Below are 17,543 nucleotides of genomic sequence, written 5' to 3'. Positions count from 1 at the left end.
AAACCCTGGGCAAGAGGGAGAATTTGATTTCCAGAGTTACCACAGTATAAGATTCAAATTTTCATTGTTAAACAACAAAAAAATCAGAAGGCCTACAAAGAAATAAAAGTATGGTCCATTTGAAAGAATAAAATTAATTGATGAAAAATGTAACTAATGAAGCTCCCATTCCCATTTTTCTTAATCAGAGTCTTTAAAACTGCTGTTTTAAGGATACTCAAAGAGTTAAATAAAGGAAGATACAGACAAAGATAGCAAAGCAATGTATGAAGAAAACAAGATTCTCAAGAGATAGAAATTATATAAAGGAACCAGAAAGGAATTCTGCACCTGAAAATACAGTAACCAAAATGAAAAATACACCAAGGAGTTCAAAAGTAGATTTCATCAAACATAAGAGGAAGGAAAGAATAAGCAGACTTAAAGATGGAACAGTTTAAATTATCAAATCTGAGGAACAGAAAGAATGAAGAAAAATCAAGCAGTATCTAAGGGATCAATCAGGTACATGAACTAGACCAGTACACACGCTGTGGGAATCTCAGAAGGAAAAGAAAAAGGGGGCAGGAAGAATATTTGAAAGAATAGTGGCTCCCAACTTGCTGGAATACATGAATCTACAAATCTGATAAGCTTAATGAACTTGAAGTAGGATAAACCAGAAGAGACTAACCTCAAGATACTTTATAATCACACTATTGAAAACCAAAGACAAAGAGAAAATCCTGAAAGCATCATAAGAGAAGATACTCGTCATATACAAGGAATCCTTAGTAAACATAGCAGGCAGTTTCTCAGCAGAATCCGTGTAGGCCAAAAGCCAGTAAACTGATATATTCAGAGTGCAGGGGGAAAAATAAAACCTGTCAACTGAGATTTCCTTATCTGGCAAAACAGCCCTTCAAATTTGAGAGACAGACATAAAGCCTGAGGGGAAAAAAAGAAACAAAAGATACATCGATTTAGAAAAAAGGAATAGAACTGTCTTTGCTCACTGATGACATGATTGTTTATGTGGAAAATCATAAATAATCAATATACTCCTGGAACTAATAAGCAGTTGCATCAGCATTACAGGTTACATGGTTAATATACAAATGTCAATCACTTCCCTATGTACCAGCAATGAACTAGTAGAATATGAAATTAAGGGCAAAATACTATTTGCATTATCACCCTGCCCAAAATATGTATAAGATCTATGTGAAGAAAAGTATAAAACTCTGATGAAAGGAATTAAAAAAAAAAACTAAATAAATGGAGTTATATTCCATGTTCATGGATAGAAAGAGTACTGTTAAGATGTCAGTTCTTCACAACTAGATCTACATATTCAAAACAATTCCAATAAAAAAATCCCAGGAAGTTATTTTGTGGATGTTAACAAACTGATTCTTAAAGTTTTTGTGGAGAAGCAAAAGACCCAGAATAGCCAACATGATATTTAAGAACAAAGTTTGAAAACTGATACTACCTACCTTCAAGACTTACTTTAAAACTACAGTGATCAAAGCAGTGTGATATTGGTGAAAAAATAGATAAATATATGAATGGAACAGACTAGAGAGCCCAGAAACAGATCCACACAAATAAAGTCAAGTGGTCTTTGACAAAGGAGCAAAGGCAATACAGTGGAGCAAAGATAATCTTTTTAACTAGTGATTAGTTAAATGGCTTAGCACAGTTGGACATTCATATGTAAAAAAGTCTAAACATAGATCTTATATGCTTCTCAAAAACTAACTCAAAGTGGATCAGAAACCTCACAAAACTATGAAACTCCTTGAAGATAACAGGAGAAAATCTGCGATCCTGGGTTGGATGTTGACTTTTTAGATATGACGCCAAAAGTGAAATCTGTAAAGGAAGAAATCAACAAGCTGGACTTGATAAAAGTGGAAAACTTTCGTTCTGTGAGTGACACTGCCAAGAGAATGAAAAGACAAGCCACAGAATTTACAAAAGACACATCTGAGAAAGGACTATTGTCCATGATACACAATAAAACTCAACAATAAAGCTCTTAAAGAACTCTTAAAACTCAACAATAAAACAACAACAAAAAAAAAAATTAAAAAAACATCTGTTAGAAAATGGGCCAAAGACCTAATAGATACCTCACCAAATAAGATATACAAATGGTAAATAAGCACATGAAGATACTCCATCCACATCATATATTATCAGGGAATTGGAAAAGTGAGACAGCAATGAGATTGTACAACACACCTGTTAGAATGGCCAAATCCAGAACACTGACAACACTAATAAATGTTGGTGAGAATATGGATTAACAGGAACTCTCATTCATTGGCAATATTTTGGAATCTAAAATAGTACAGCCACCTTGGAAGATAGTTTGGAAGTTTCTTACAAAACTAAACATACTCTTACATACCATCTAGCAGTCACCCTCCATGGTACTTACCCAAAGGAGCGAAAAACTTACGTCCACATGAAAATCTGCACATGGAGATATTTAAAGCAACTTTATTTATAATTGCCCAAATTTGGAAGTAGCCAGGATGTCCTTCAGTAGACAAGTGGATAAACTGTGGTATATCCAGACAATGAAATAGTATTTGGTAGTAAAAAAAGAATTAGCTATAAAACCATGAAAAGACGTGGAAGAACCTTAAATGCATATTACTAAGTGAAGGGATTCAATCTGAAAAGGCTACACACTGTAAAATTCCAACGATTTGACATTCTGGAAAAGGAAAACTATGGAGATGATAGAAAGACCGGTGTTTTCTAGGGGTTGAGGGAAAGGAGAGATGAGTAGTTGGAACTCGGGATTTTTAGGCTGTGAAAATACTATGTATGACACTGTAATGATAGCTACTTCTTGTTATAAAGTATAGAATGCACAGCACCAAGAGTAAAGGCTAATGTAACTGTGAACTTTGGGTGATTATAATGTTGTCAGTGTGGATTGGTCAGTTGTAACAAATGTTACTACTCTGGTGGTAGATGTGCTGGATGTTGATAGTGGAGGAGGCCATGGTCTGGGGAGCAGGGAGAATAGATGGTATAAGGGAACTCTCTATACCTTCCACTCAAGTTGCCATAATGCTAATGTTTCTCTAAAAGATAAAGTCTTCATTAAAAAAAAAAAAAAAGCTGAAGGAGTTTGTTACTACTAGATTTGCCCGGTAAGAAATGCTAAAGATAGTCCTCAGTTTGAAATGAATGGACACTTGACAGTAACGTGAAGACATATGAGGAAAGAAGCAATTTTCGTAAGAGTTTTACTGTAATTTAACTTATAACTCCACTTTTTACTTTCTATGTTATTTAAAAGACAAATAACTTAAAAATTACTGCTTTGTTATATAGTATATAAAGATTTAATTTAATCAGTAACAGAAAGTAGGGGACAGATATGTATATGAGTAGAGTTTTTTGTTCATTGTAATCCTCATGACTACCACAAAGAAAATATCTATAGATCATATATAAGAGGAAATGAGAAGAGAGTCAAAACATTTTATTCAGAAGGAAAAGAAACAACACAAAATTTAGACAGTAAGAGGAAGTGATGGACAGCAAATCTATAAAGCATATAGAAAACTAATAACAGAATGGCAGCTCCCTCCTTACCAGCAGTTACTTTAAATATGAATAGACTTCATTTTCCAGTCAGAAGACAGAGATTGGCAGAATGGTAAAAAACATGTTCCAGCTATATACAACTACTAGAGACTCATATTAAATTCAAAGACACAAATAGATTGAAAGTGAAAGAATGGTAAAAGATGCACATTTGAGAGAGCTGGGGTAGCTGTTTTAATATCAGACAAACTATACTTTAAGAAGAATACAAGAGATAAGGACATTATATATTAACAGAAGGTTCAATATAGAAGACATAGCATTTATGTATCTAATAACAGCTCCTCAGGAGATATATGAAACAAAAACTGACAGAATTAAGAGAAATAAACATTCTGTAGGCATAATTGGAGATTTCAATACCCTGCTTTCAATAATTCATAGATCAACCAACCCAACATAAAATGATTAACAAAATAGAGTGCATGAACAACATTATAAGGCAATTAGACCTAACACATTTAAGAATTTTTCACCTAACAATAGTGTATGAATAGTGTGAAAGTCACTCAGCCGTGACCGACTATTTGCAACCCCATGGACTATAGAGTCCATAGAATTATCCAGGCCAGAATACTGGAGTGGGTAGCCTTTCCCTTCTCCAGGGGATCTTCCCAACCTAGGGATCGAACCCAGGTCTCCTACCTTGCAGGCGAATTCTTTACCAGCTGAGCCACAGGGGAAGCCCAAGAATACTGGAGTTGGTAGCCTATCCCTTCTCCAGCAGATCTTCCCGATCCAAGAGTAGAACCGGGGTCTCCTGCATTGCAGGCGGAAGTCTATATCACCTAACAATGGAAGAATACAAATTCTTAAGATCACGTGGGGCATTCTTCACAATAGACTATATATGTTTGACCATAACAGAATTTCTAATAAATTTTAAAAGAGGTGTCACACAAAGTATCTTCTCTGACAACAATGGGATGTTAGAAATCCCTAACAGAAGGAAAGTAAAAATTCACACATATGTAGAAATTAAATAGCACATTCTTAAGTACCCCATGGGTCAAAGAAGAAATTACAGTGGAAATTAGAAAATACACTTGACCCTCCATATCCATGGATTTCTCATCTATGAGGGAAAAAAAAGAAGATGCAAGAAACTCAAATCAAAAATGAAAATGGAGGCATTATTACTGACATTACAGAGATACAAGGGATTCTAAGAGAATACTATGAGCAAATTGTTATATATCAACAAATTATATAACCTAGAATAAATTCCTTGAAACACATAAATTAATTACCTAAACTAATTTAATAAAAAATAAAAACTTCAACCCACCTATAAGAAGTAAAGAGATTGAATTAGTAATCAAAAACCTCTAACAAAATTTTGAATCAAATGGTTTCACTAGTGAATTCTACCAAATATTTGAAGAAGAGTTAGCACTAACTCTCCTCAGACTCTTTCAAAAAACTGAAGAGAAGGGAATCGTTATTCTATTGAGGGCTTCATTACCCTAATACCAAAACCAGATAAAGGCATCACAAGAAAATACAATTACATACCAGTATCCCTTATGAATATAAATGCATATGTCCTCAAAAAATATTAGCAAATTAAATCTAACAGTGCATTAAAAGGATTATTCACTGTGACAAGTGGGATTTATCCCAGTAGTATAAGTGATTCAATATAATATAAGGAAACCAATATAGTGCATGATATTAATAGAACCAAGGGAAAAAAACTATGTAATCATTTCAACTGACATAGAACAGATATTTGATACAATCCAATGTGGTGTGATCACTCACCTGGAGCCAGACATCCTGGAATGTGAAGTCAAGTGGGCCTTAGAAAGCATCACTACAAACAAAGCTAGTGGAGGTGATGGAATTCCAGTTGAGCTATTTCAAATCCTGAAAGATGATGCTGTGAAAGTGCTGCACTCAACATGCCAGCAAATTTGGGAAACTCAGCAGTGGCCACAGGACTGGAAAAGGTCAGTTTTCCTTCCAATCCGAAAGAAAGGAAATCCCAAAGAATGCTCAAACTATCGCACAATTGCACTTATCTCACATGCTAGCAAAGTAATGCTCAAAATTCTGCAAGCCAGGCTTCAGCAATACATGAACAGTGAACTTCCAAATGTTCAAGCTGGTTTTAGAAACGGCAGAGGAACCAGAGATCAAATTGCCAACATCCACTGGATCATCGAAAAAGCAAGAGAGTTCCAGAAAAACTCTATTTCTGCTTTATTAATTACGCCAAAGCCTTTGACTGTGTGGATCACAATAAACTGTGGAAAATTCTTAAGGAGATGGGAATACCAGACCACCTGACCTGCCTCTTGAGAAATCTGTATGTAGGTCAGGAAGCAACAGTTAGAACTGAACATGGAAAAACAGACTGGTTCTGAATAGGAAAAGGAGTACGTCAAGGCTATATATTGTCACCCTGCTTATTTAACTTCTATGCAGAGTATATCATGAGAAACACTGGGCTTGAAGAAGCACAAGCTGGAATCAAGATTGCTGGGAGAAATATCAATAACGTCAGATATGCAGATGACACCACCCTTATGGCAGAAAGTGAGGAGGAACTAAAAAGCCTCTTGATGAAAGTGAAAGAGGAGAGTGAAAAAGTTGGCTTAAAGCTCAACATTCAGAAAACAAAGATCATGGCATCTGGTCCCATCACTTCATGGCAAATAGATGGGGAGACAGTAGAAACAGTGTCAGACTTTATTTTTTTGCGCTCCAAAATCACTGCAGATGGTGATTGCAGCCATGAAATTAAAAGACGCTTACTCCTTGGAAGGAAAGTTATGACCAACCTAGAATAGCATATTAAAAAGCAGAGACATTACTTTGCCAACAAAGGTCCATCTAGTCAAGGCTATGGTTTTTCCCGTGGTCATGTATGGATGTGAGAGTTGGACTGTGAAAAAAGCTGAGTGCCGAAAAATTGATTATTTTGAACTGTGGTGTTGGAGAAGACTCTTGAGCATCCCTTGGACTGCAAGGAGATCCAACCAGTCCATCCTAAAGGAGATCAGTCCTGGGTGTTCATTGGAAGGACTGATGCTGAAGCTGAAACTCCAATACCTTGGCCACCTCATGCTATGAGTTGACTCATTGGAAAAGACCCTGATGCTGGGAGGGATTGGGGGCAGGAGGAGAAGGGGATGAACAGGGATGAGATGGTTGGGTGGCATCACCGACTCGATGGACATGAGTTTGAGTAAACTCCAGGAGTTGGTGATGGACAGGGTGGCCTGGCGTGTTGCAATTCATGGGGTCGCAAAGAGTCAGACACGACTGACCAACTGAACTGAATGTCCTTTCATGATTAAATATGCTTAGAATGCTAAAATTAAAGAGAAAATTCCCCAACATGATAAAAAGTATTTATGAGAAACCCATGGTGGACCTTATACTCTGGTGAAAGACTAAAAGCCGTCATCCTAAGATCAGGAACAAGACAGGGAGGGATACATGCTTTTGTCATTGGTATTCACTGTTGTCCTGGAATTCCTGTGTACAAAATACATACAAATCAGTTGTCTTCTGTATGCAGCACTGAACAATTTGAAAAAAACTCAGAAAGCAATTCTATTTACATTAATGTGTTAAAAAAATAAATACTTCGGAATAAATCTAACCAAGGAAGCAAAAGACACACGCTGAAAAGTAAAAAATTTTAGTAGACCTAAATAAATGGAGAGACAGCCCATTTTCATGGATAGGAAGACTTAACATTGTTAAGACATTATTACAGCTCTAAGTGATCTATATATATTTGACACAGTCCCTACAAAAATGGAAAAAGCTTATCCTCCATTGTTTATACAATTTCAGGGAACACCGAAAAGCCAAAATGACCTTTAAAAAATAAAATCGAAGGACCAACACTTGCCAACTTTGAAAGTTACTACAAGGCTACAGTAATTAAAATGTTTGGTCTTAGCTTAAGGACAGACATGTAGGCTAATGAAATAGAAGAAAAGAGTCTAGAAATAAACACTGTCATATATGGTCAGTTTATTTTCTACAATGGTGCTGTTCAATGAAGGAGAGGATCATCTTTTTAAGAAATGGTGCTGGGAAACTGGATATCCAGTGTGTGAAAGGAAGAGATCCATACTTTACACCAGATACAAAAAAATTAATTCAAATGGATTGAAGACATAAACCTAAGAGCTAAAACTATAAAACTCTTAGAAGAAAACATAGGGGAACATCTTTACGATGCTAGATTTGACAGTGGTTTCTTGAGCATGACACCAAAGCAAAGGCAATAAAAGAGAAAAATAGAGAAATTTTACTTCATCATAATTATGCACTTTTGTGTAAAAAAGAATACTATCAAAGTGGAAAGACAGCCTACTGAATGTGCTGTCCTTAGTCACTCAGTCATGTCTTACTCTTTATAACCTCATTAACTGTAGCCTGCCAGGCTTCTCTGTCCATGGGGATTCTCCAGGCAAGAATATTGGAGTGGGTTGCCATGCCCTCCTCCAGGGCATCTTCCCCACCCAGGGATCGAACCCAGGTCTCCCGCATTACAGACGGATTCTTTCCTATCTGAGCCACCAGGGAGCTCTTATGTGAATAAGAGAAAACATTTGCAAATTATATATCTGATAAGGGGGTTAATAGTCTGAAAAAATCTTTAACAACTTCAGCAGTAACCAAAAAAAACCCAATTCAAAAATGGGGAAAGGATTTGAATAGACATTTCTCCAGAGGAGATGTACAAATGGCCAATAAGTCTATGAAAAGGAATGTAATATCATTAATCATTTGAGAAATGCAAATCAAAAACCAAAATTAGATATCCCTTCATACCCATTATGATGGTGTTATGGACTGAATTGTCTTTCCCAAATTATATGGTGAAACCCTAACCCTGCCAGGTGATTGTCTTTGAGATATGACCTCTAAGGAAATTAAGGTTAAATGAAGTTGTAAGAATGGAGCTCTAATACGATAGGACTAGTGACCTTAATAAGAAGAGGAAGAAACACCAGAGATCTCTCTCTTTCTGCATGTAGACAGAGAAAGGAGAGGCCTTGTGAGGACACCTTGAGAAGGTGGTTCTCTGTAAGCCAAAGAGACCTACCGAGAAACCAACACTGCTGGCACTATGATCTTGGACTTCAGGCCTCTAGGACTATGAGAACAGAAATTTCTATTGTTTAAGCTACCCAGTCTGTGGTATCTTGTTATGGCAGTTGAGCTGACTAATACAGATGTGTATAATAAAAAAAATTGAAAGTAAATGTTTGTGTGGATGTGGAGAAGTTAGAACCTTGTGCTTTGCTCTTGGAAATATAAAATGCTGCAGCCATTGTGGAAAACAGTTTAGCACTTTCTCAAAATGGTAAAACATAGAATTACCATATGACCTAGCTATTTTACTCCCAAATCTATATCCAAAAGAAATGAAAAGTGTCAGTTGAACAGATATTTTTATGCCCATATTTATAGAAGCAGTATTCATAATAGCCAGAGGGTGAAAATAATACATAGTCCATCAACATATGACTAGATAACACAATAGGTATATACATACAATGGAATGTGGTTCCATAAAGAATAATGAAATTTTGATTTAAGCCTCGACATGGATGGACCTTGAGAACAAACATGCTTAGTGATATAAGGCAGACTCAGAAGAATGAATTTAGTATGCTTCCACTTATATGAGGTACCTAGAATAGTCAAATTCAAAGACAAAGTAGAATTTATTGGGGCTACAGGAAGAGGGAAAGAGTTTTTGTTGGGGATGATAAAGAAGTTTTTGGTAGAGATAGTATGATATAATGTTGTGAATATTTAGTGCTGATGAGCCACTACACTTAAGAATGATTAAAATTACAAATATCATATATATTTTACATCACACCCAAAGTCTTAAAAAAAAACAACCCACTGATTTCATTAGCTAAGTGTTTAGGTATGAGTGGAAACTCCTAGGTTTATGGTAACAAAAAGTTTCCAAAATCCTTATTTTTGCATGAAATTTGGATTTCCTCAACATTTTGTTGAGGAAACAGATTCATTTGTTCATTTTCAAGGAAATGACTGACCCAAAACGAAGTCTGAATAACCATAAGTTGTTGATTAATCTTCTAATTAAAAATGGTATTCCATGAAAAAAATCAGCTAGTCCAGGTCACAACTTTTTCTCAGGAGTGCTTTGACTTAGGATAACTGTCATAGTACTGCTGTAACAAATATGCCATAGGCTGAGGAGCTTAAATAGCAAGTGTTTATTTCTCACAGATCCGAGGTTAAGGTGCCCACAGATTCTGTGTCTGGTGAGGGCCTGCTTCCTAGTTTGCTCATGACCATCTTGTTGTATCCTCACATAGCAGAGAGCTGAGAGAGCGGGAAGTATTCTTATGTCTCCTCTCGTATGAGCACTAATCCCACTCATGAAGATTCTGCCATCGTGACATATTTACTCTTAAAACCATCACATTAGGGGTTAGGAAGTCAACAAACAGCCCATAACAACAGCCATCATACTTTGATGTGCTTCAAAAGTGCTTTTCTCCTGATTGTTATAATAAGCACATAGAATGAGATTTACGATCTTAACCATTTTTAAGAGTACAGTTCAGCAGTGTTAAGTATATTAACATTGTTGTGAAACATCTCCAGAACCATAAGAAAAAAATAAATATAAGCTAAATTAACATATCTGGAAAAGAGGAGTAAGCTAGCTGGTCAGTTATCTGCTTCTACTTACTGTTTTAGTCTGAGGATTTATGACCATGTCCTTTATCAACTTCTGAATTAACCCATGTGTTGAACATGAATAGCTGTATATCATTAGTTTATGAGAGTTTTAGGGGCTAATGCCTTCACTATTCAGACTCTCAGTTACAAAAAGTGCAAATTGTTTTAAACACTTGGTTCTCGATATTTCAGTTTGAAAGCTTTTTTCCCCCTCCTCAAACAGCAGTTCAAATGCTTCGCCTTCAGAAGGTGCACCACTAACAGGAAGTTATGGATGTACTCCTCATTCATTCCCAAAGTTCCAGCACCCTTCTCATGAACTTTTGAAGGAAAACGGCTTTACCCAACAAGTGTACCACAAGTACCGTAGAAGATGCCTAAGTGGTAAGATGCTTTCTTTATATAGTCATCTTTAAGATTAAAACATAGTTGCAAAAATTCAAGTTGTAACATTTAATATCAGGTTAAAATATTCTTTTGTTTTGTTTTAATTACCTTAAATGTTTTTATATATTCTTTATTCATGTATTTTATAGTTTAGATATATTAGGGAATAAAGTTTACTATATTCTCATTACTATTCACAAATGCTTAAACTTGAGAAATGAGTCAGAAAAATGATTATTCTTTGTTTAGAAGAAACCCAAATATGTTTTGGGGATTAATGTATTTCAGCTTTCTTTATTTTATGCTGTGTAAAATGTCTGCCATTTTGACTTTTTCCAGAGAGAAAACGCTTGGGAATTGGCCAGTCCCAAGAAATGAATACCCTCTTTCGTTTCTGGTCCTTTTTCCTCAGAGATCACTTCAATAAAAAAATGTATGAGGAATTTAGACAACTTGCTTGGGAAGATGCAAAAGAAAATTACAGGTCAAATATTTTCTCATATTTTTTAACTTGGAGGGAATTTTTATTTTTTAAAGTTAATTTATTTTTGGCTGCACTAGGTCTTCATTGCTGTGCATGGGCTTTCTCTAGTTGCACCAAGTGCATGGGCTTCTCACTGCAGTAGCTTCTCTCGTTTCAGCTCTAGTTCAAGTGGGCTCAGTAGTTGTGGCTCACAGACTTAGTTGCCCCTGTGGCATGTGGGATCTTTATGACCCAGGGATGGAACCCATGTCCCCTGCATTGGTCAGCAGATTCTTAACCACTGGACCATCAGGGAAGTCCCTGAAGTAGTCTGGTTTTGGACTGTGAAAATACCATGTGATAGCTAAGGAAAAGACTGTATTAGTTTTCTATTGCTGCATAGCAGAATACCCCAGAACTTAAAAGTTTAAAACAACAAACATTTATTAGGTAATAATTTCTAAGGGTCAAGGCTCCAGGAACAACTTAGCTGAGTATCTCTGGCTCAGTTCCCCTGTAGGATTGCAGTCAAGGTATTGGATGGGGCTGCAGTCTCTGAAGAGGATAGAGGATCTTCTTCAAGCTCATTCACTTGGATATTGGCAAAAGGCTTAAGTACCTCACCACATAGGCCTCCCCATAGGCATTTCACCATATGACTTCACTCAGAGTGAATGATCTAAGAAAGAGGGAAAACTTCCAAGATGGAAGCTTCAGTGTCTTACATAACCTACACCTGAAAATAACATCACTTCTGCCGTATTATTGTGTTCACACAAACCAGCCCTGATATAATATAGGAGGGAGCTACGCAAGTTTGTGTATATCAGGAGGTGGGACTGTTTGAAACTGTCTTAGTGGCTGGTACAAAAGTCAAATGAAATTTGAAAGACATTTTTCTCTCTCTTGCCCTCACCATGACAGATTTCCCTTGGATGTGCATATATTCATCCCCAGATTGATACATGATTAGAGCCAAATCAATTGTTGACATTCCTTGAGACAAGAAGAAGTAAGGCCTCTCATGATACCTCCTGACTCACCTGTTCAATCTCATATTTTCCTACTACAGTTGACCCTTCGACAATACTGATTTGAACCTGAATGGGTCCACTTAAATGCACGTTTTTTTCAATAGTAAATACTATAGTACACCATAATCCATGTGTGATTGGGTCTGTGGATTTCTCTTGTAAAGCTCAAATAAGAATCCATTGTTAATCAATTTGTGATCTTCAAGAGAAATACAAGATGCTGCAAAAACTTTTTTCTGAAAATAAATTTTTTTTACACTTGCACTGACTTGTGTAAAAATAAAGCCCATTTAGTTTTCATCTAGAATCTTGATCAGGAATGAAAGATAAATGGCATGTATACCTCATTATTGACATCTTTAATCAATCTCAGCATTATTTAATATTATTCTTGAATTCAGATTTATAGTCTTTCTTCTCACACCTCTAATGGTTACTGCCAGTTTATCTGAGTTGGCACAAAAGGCAAAATTTGCCATTTCTTTAAAAAAGTTTTTTTTTTTAAATTTTATATTGGGGTATAGTTGATTTATAGTATTGTATTTCAGGTGTACAGCAGAGTGATTCATTTATACATATATCCATTTTTTTTCAGATTCTTTGCCCAGATAGGTTGAGTAGTTTCCTGTACTATACAGTAGGTTCTTGCTAATTATCTGTTTTATATATAGTAGTGTGTATATGTTAATCACAACCTCCTAATTTATCCCTACCCCTGCCTTTCCCCTTTGATAACCATAAGTTTGTTTTCAAGATCCGTGAGTCTGTTTTTGTCTTATAAATAAGTTCATTTGTATCATCTTTTTAGATGCCATATATAATATATATTTGTCTTCCTCTGTCTGACTTCACTTAGTATGATAATCTCTAGATCCATCCATGTTGCTGCAAGTGGCATTATTTTATTATTTATTTATGGCTGAGTAGGTTCCATTGTATATATGTACACATCTTCTTTATCCATTCATCTGTTGATGGACATTTAGGTTGCTTCCATATCATGGCTGTGGTAAATAGTGCTACTGTGAACATTGGGGTGCATGTATCTTTTCAAATTATAGTTTTCTCCAGATATATGCTCTGGAGTGAGATTGCTCGGTCATATGGTAGTTTTATTTTTCACTTTTCTCTGTACTGTTCTCCATAGTGGCTGGTCTAGATATTCTCATTCAAACTGTGGTATGCTACCCATTAATGGGTTGAAATCAATTTAATGGTTTTGACTTACTTAAAAAAATAGAAAATGCAGGGGACATAGGTTCATCCCTGGTCAGGGAACTAAGATCCTACAGGTCGTGGGGCAACTAAGTCCACATGCTGCAACTACTACAGATTCCACATGATGCAAAGAAGAACCCATGTGGCACAACTAAGACCTGACTCGGCCAAATAAATTGTAGGTCAGTTGTTCAGTCGCATTGGACTCTTTGCAACCCCATGGACTGCAGCACGCCAGACTTCCCTGTCCTTCTCTATCTCCCAGAGTTTGCTCAAACTCATGTCCATTGAGTCAGTGATGCCATTCAACCATCTCATTCTCTATTGCCCCCTTCTCCTCCTTCTGTCAATGTTTCCCAGCATCAGGATCTTTTTTAATGAGTTGACTCTTTGCATCAGGTGGCCAAAGTATTGGAGCTTCAACTTCTACATCAGTCCTTGCCATGAATATTCAGGGTTGATTTCCTTTAAGATTAACGGGTTTGATCTCCTTTCTGTCCAAGGGACTCTTGAATCTTCTCCAGCACCACAATTCCAAAGCATTGATTCTTCGGTACTCAGCCTTCTTTATGGTCCAACTCTCACATCCATACATGACTACTGGAAAAACCATAGTTTTGGCTATACAGACTTTCAGCAGCAACCTGATGTCTCCGCTTTTCAGTATGTCTAGGTTTGTCCTATCTTTCCTTCCAGGGAGCAAGCACCTTTTCATTTCATGGCTGCAGTCACTATCCACAGTGATTGGAGCCCAAGAAAATAAATTCTATCACTATTTCCACCTTTCCCCCATCTATATGCCATGAAGTGATGGGACTAGATGCTATGATCTTAGTTTTATGAATGTTGAGTAACAGGCAGGAAGGCCAGGGGTCTCCAAACGGAGGAAATAGACTGCAAGTGTCAGACATATTTTCTCTCTCTCCTAAGCGGCAGGAGGAAACAAATTACAAGTGTCAAGATTTTTTCACCTTCTCTATACAAATTTAAATAGGGTGGCTGTGTGCAGAACGAACCTCTGCGCAAGCGCAGAGGCTCCGGCATTTGGCCCACACAGCACTACACATGTGTATCAACTACAGGGGTGGGTGCTGGAGTTGAGGCTTTCTGTTAACACCACAGCCAAAGAGGAGGGTAATACTGTGCCTCTTTGTCAAGCCAAGCCCTCCCCCAGCTTTATTAATCTTCAAGCAAGTTCCCCACCAGCCACTTTGCTGAAAATCCTGCCAACAAAGTTGCCTGCAGGTATTGAACACAAGCCCCTAAAATGCCTAGGACTCCTAGAATAGGCTTATTTTCCTGTGGAATGTGGAGAAGGTGAAAGGAGAGTTAGGCCTGAATACAGAGATGAGGAGAAAGTGAGAAAGCAGTGATTGAGAAGAGAATTTCACGGCTTCAACTCTTTGAATGGGTTTTCAGAGACTTCTTTTTTTAAAAAAAGTTTTTATTAATATTTGTATTGGGTTATAATCAATTAACAGTTGTGAAAGTCCTGCAGTCAATCCTGCTGGCCTTCAAAGTCAAATTCTCTGGGGATTCCTCGTCCTTCGTCGTTGTTGGGTTCCAGTGTCCTCCTGTCGATGGTTGTTAAACAGCTAGTTGTGATTTTGGTGGTCTTGAAGAAGATGAGTGCATGACTTGGTCTTATAGGAGAAGGTGAGTGCCATCTTAAATCTGTTTCTAGAGAGACTTCTTTATTCCGTATGAATAAGGAAGACTGAACAGTGATGTATGTCATAAACCATCACAATATTTTTAGTTATACTCCAATTAAAAATAAAGTTTAAAAAAGGAAGACTGAGCAGGAATAAGGCTGAAGTGAAGCTTGAGGAATTGGGGTTGGGCACTTTTTTCTGAAGAAAAAAGAAATAATCAAAATAATTTTAGAAAGAGAGAGGCTCTGACTTTTGTGAATAAGTTTGGACCTACTTGCTTGGAAAGAGGAAGGATACATTATGTATGGAAATATGTTTGTTTCATCATCTTCATCAAAATGCAATTTTTGAATAAGATCTGAATGGGTTTCCCTCTTCCCTTAGCTAGTGATCTCTCCATTCACACTTAAAATTTAAGAATTATGCTCCCACTAGAATGGCATCAGGAAGACAAAAAATAACAGTTGCTGTTGAGGATGTGGTAAAAAAGGAATCTTTATATACTGTTGGTGGAAATGTAAATTGGTCCAATACTATGGAAAGCAATAAAGAGATTCCTCAAAAAATTAAAAATAGATCTGCCATGTGACCCAGCAGTTCCACTACTGGGTATATGCCCAAAGGAAGTGAAAACAGTATTTTGAAGAGAGAAGTGCACTCCTATGTTTCTTGCAGTGTTCCCAATAGCCAAGATGGCAAATTGATGGGGAATCAATGGAAACAGTGAGAGACTTTATTTTGGGGGGCTCCAAAATCACTGCAGATGGTGACTGCAGCCATGAAATGAAAAAAACGTTTGCTCCTTGGAAGAAAAGTCATGACCAACCTAGACAGCATATTAAAAAGCAGAGACATTACTTTGCCAACAAAGGTCCATCTAGTCAAAGCTATAGTTTTTCTAGTAGTCATGTTTGGATGTGAGAATTGGACTATAAAGAAAGTTGAGCACCAAAGAATTGATGCTTTTGAACTGTGTTGTTGAAGAAGACTCTTGAGAGTCCCTTGGACTGCAAGGAGATCCAACCAGTCAATCCTCAGGGAAATCAGTCCTGAATATTCATTGAAAGGACTGATGTTGAAGCTGAAACTCCAATACTTTGGCCATCTGATGTGAAGAACTGACTCATTTGAAAAGACCCTAATACTGGGAAAGAGTGAAGGTGGGAGGAAAAGGGGACAACAGAGGATGAGATGGTTGGATGGCATCACTGACTCAATGGACATGAGTTTGGATAAACTTCGGGAGTTGGTGATGGACAGGGACACCTGGTGTGCTGCAGTCCATGGGGTCACAAAGAATTGGACACGACTGAGCAACTGAACTGAACTGAACTGGAAACAACCTAAATGCCCTTCAGAGAGTGAATGGATAAAAAAGATGCAGTATGTATATGCAATGGAATATTATTCAGCCATAAGAATATTATTCAGCCATTTCCCCCCTCAGTCAGTCTCTCCCATCAGCAAGCTTCCATAAGCCTCTTATCCTTCCATAAGCCTCTTATCCTTATCCATCAGAGGGCAGACAGAATGAAAACCACAATCACAGAAAACTAACTGATCCATGCACTGCAGCCTTGTCTAGCTCAATGAAACTGAGCCATGCCGTGTAGAGCCACCAAAGATGGGTGGGTCATGATGGAGAGTTCTGACAAAATGTGGTCTACTGGAGAAGGAAATGGCAAACCGCTTCAGTATTCTTGCCTTGAGAACCCTATGAACAGTATGGAAAGGCAAAAAGGTATGACACTGAAATATGAAATCCCCAGGTTGGTAGGTGCCCAATATGCTACTGGAGAAGAGTGGAGAAATAACTCCAGAATGAAGAGACGATGCCAAAGCAAAAACAACTCCGAGTTGTGGATGTGATGGGTAATGGAAGTAAAGTCTGATGCTGTAAAGAGCAATATTACATAGGAACCTGGACTGTTAGGTCTATGAATCAAGAGAAATTAGAAGTGGTCAGACAAGAGATGGCAAGAGTGAAGATCAACATTTTAGGAATCAGTGAACTAAAATGGACTGGAATGGGTGAATTTAACTCAGATGACTGTTATATCTACTACTGTGGGCAAGAATCCCTTAGAAGAAATGGAGTAGCCATCATAGTCAACAAAGCAGTCCAAAATGCAGTACTTGGATGCAATCTCAAAGACGACAGAATGATCTCTGTTCGTTCCCAAGGCAAACCATTCAATATCATGGTAATCCAAGTCTGTGCCCCGACCAGTAATTCTGAAGAAGCTGAAGTTGAACAGTTCTTTGAAGACCTACAAGACCTTCTAGACCTAATACCCAAAATAGATGTCCTCTTCATTATAGGGGACTGGGCTGCAAAGTCGGAAGTCAAGAGATACCTGGAGTAACAGGCAAATTTTGCCATGAAGTACAAAACAAAGCAGGTCAAAAGCTAACAGAGTTTTGCCAAGAGAACACACTGGTCATAGCAAACACCCTCTTCCAACAACAGAA

General features: G+C 37.3%; 1 protein-coding gene across 10 annotated transcripts in view; it reads left to right on the top strand.

Annotated features, from left to right (window-relative positions):
* The window catches only part of LARP1B (La ribonucleoprotein 1B), a 129,408-nt gene that overhangs the window by 100,992 nt on the left and 10,873 nt on the right, over positions 1-17,543 (top strand). For 7 of the 10 annotated variants that reach the window (XM_070474854.1, XM_020901094.2, XM_070474855.1 and 4 more), the window contains 2 exons: positions 10,538-10,698; positions 11,041-11,185. In XM_070474854.1, coding sequence (XP_070330955.1) covers positions 10,538-10,698; positions 11,041-11,185 — 306 coding nt within the window. Of the gene's footprint in view, positions 1-10,537; positions 10,699-11,040; positions 11,186-12,088; positions 12,324-12,793; positions 12,831-14,897; positions 15,073-17,543 lie in introns of those variants that run through there. The other 3 variants (XR_011490631.1, XM_070474853.1, XM_070474852.1) reach the window with 3 other exon arrangements.

The sequence above is a fragment of the Odocoileus virginianus genome, chromosome 12, assembly GCF_023699985.2.
Source record: "Odocoileus virginianus isolate 20LAN1187 ecotype Illinois chromosome 12, Ovbor_1.2, whole genome shotgun sequence".
Taxonomy (NCBI): Eukaryota; Metazoa; Chordata; class Mammalia; order Artiodactyla; family Cervidae; genus Odocoileus; species Odocoileus virginianus.
This window is presented reverse-complemented; position numbering and strand designations above follow the sequence as displayed.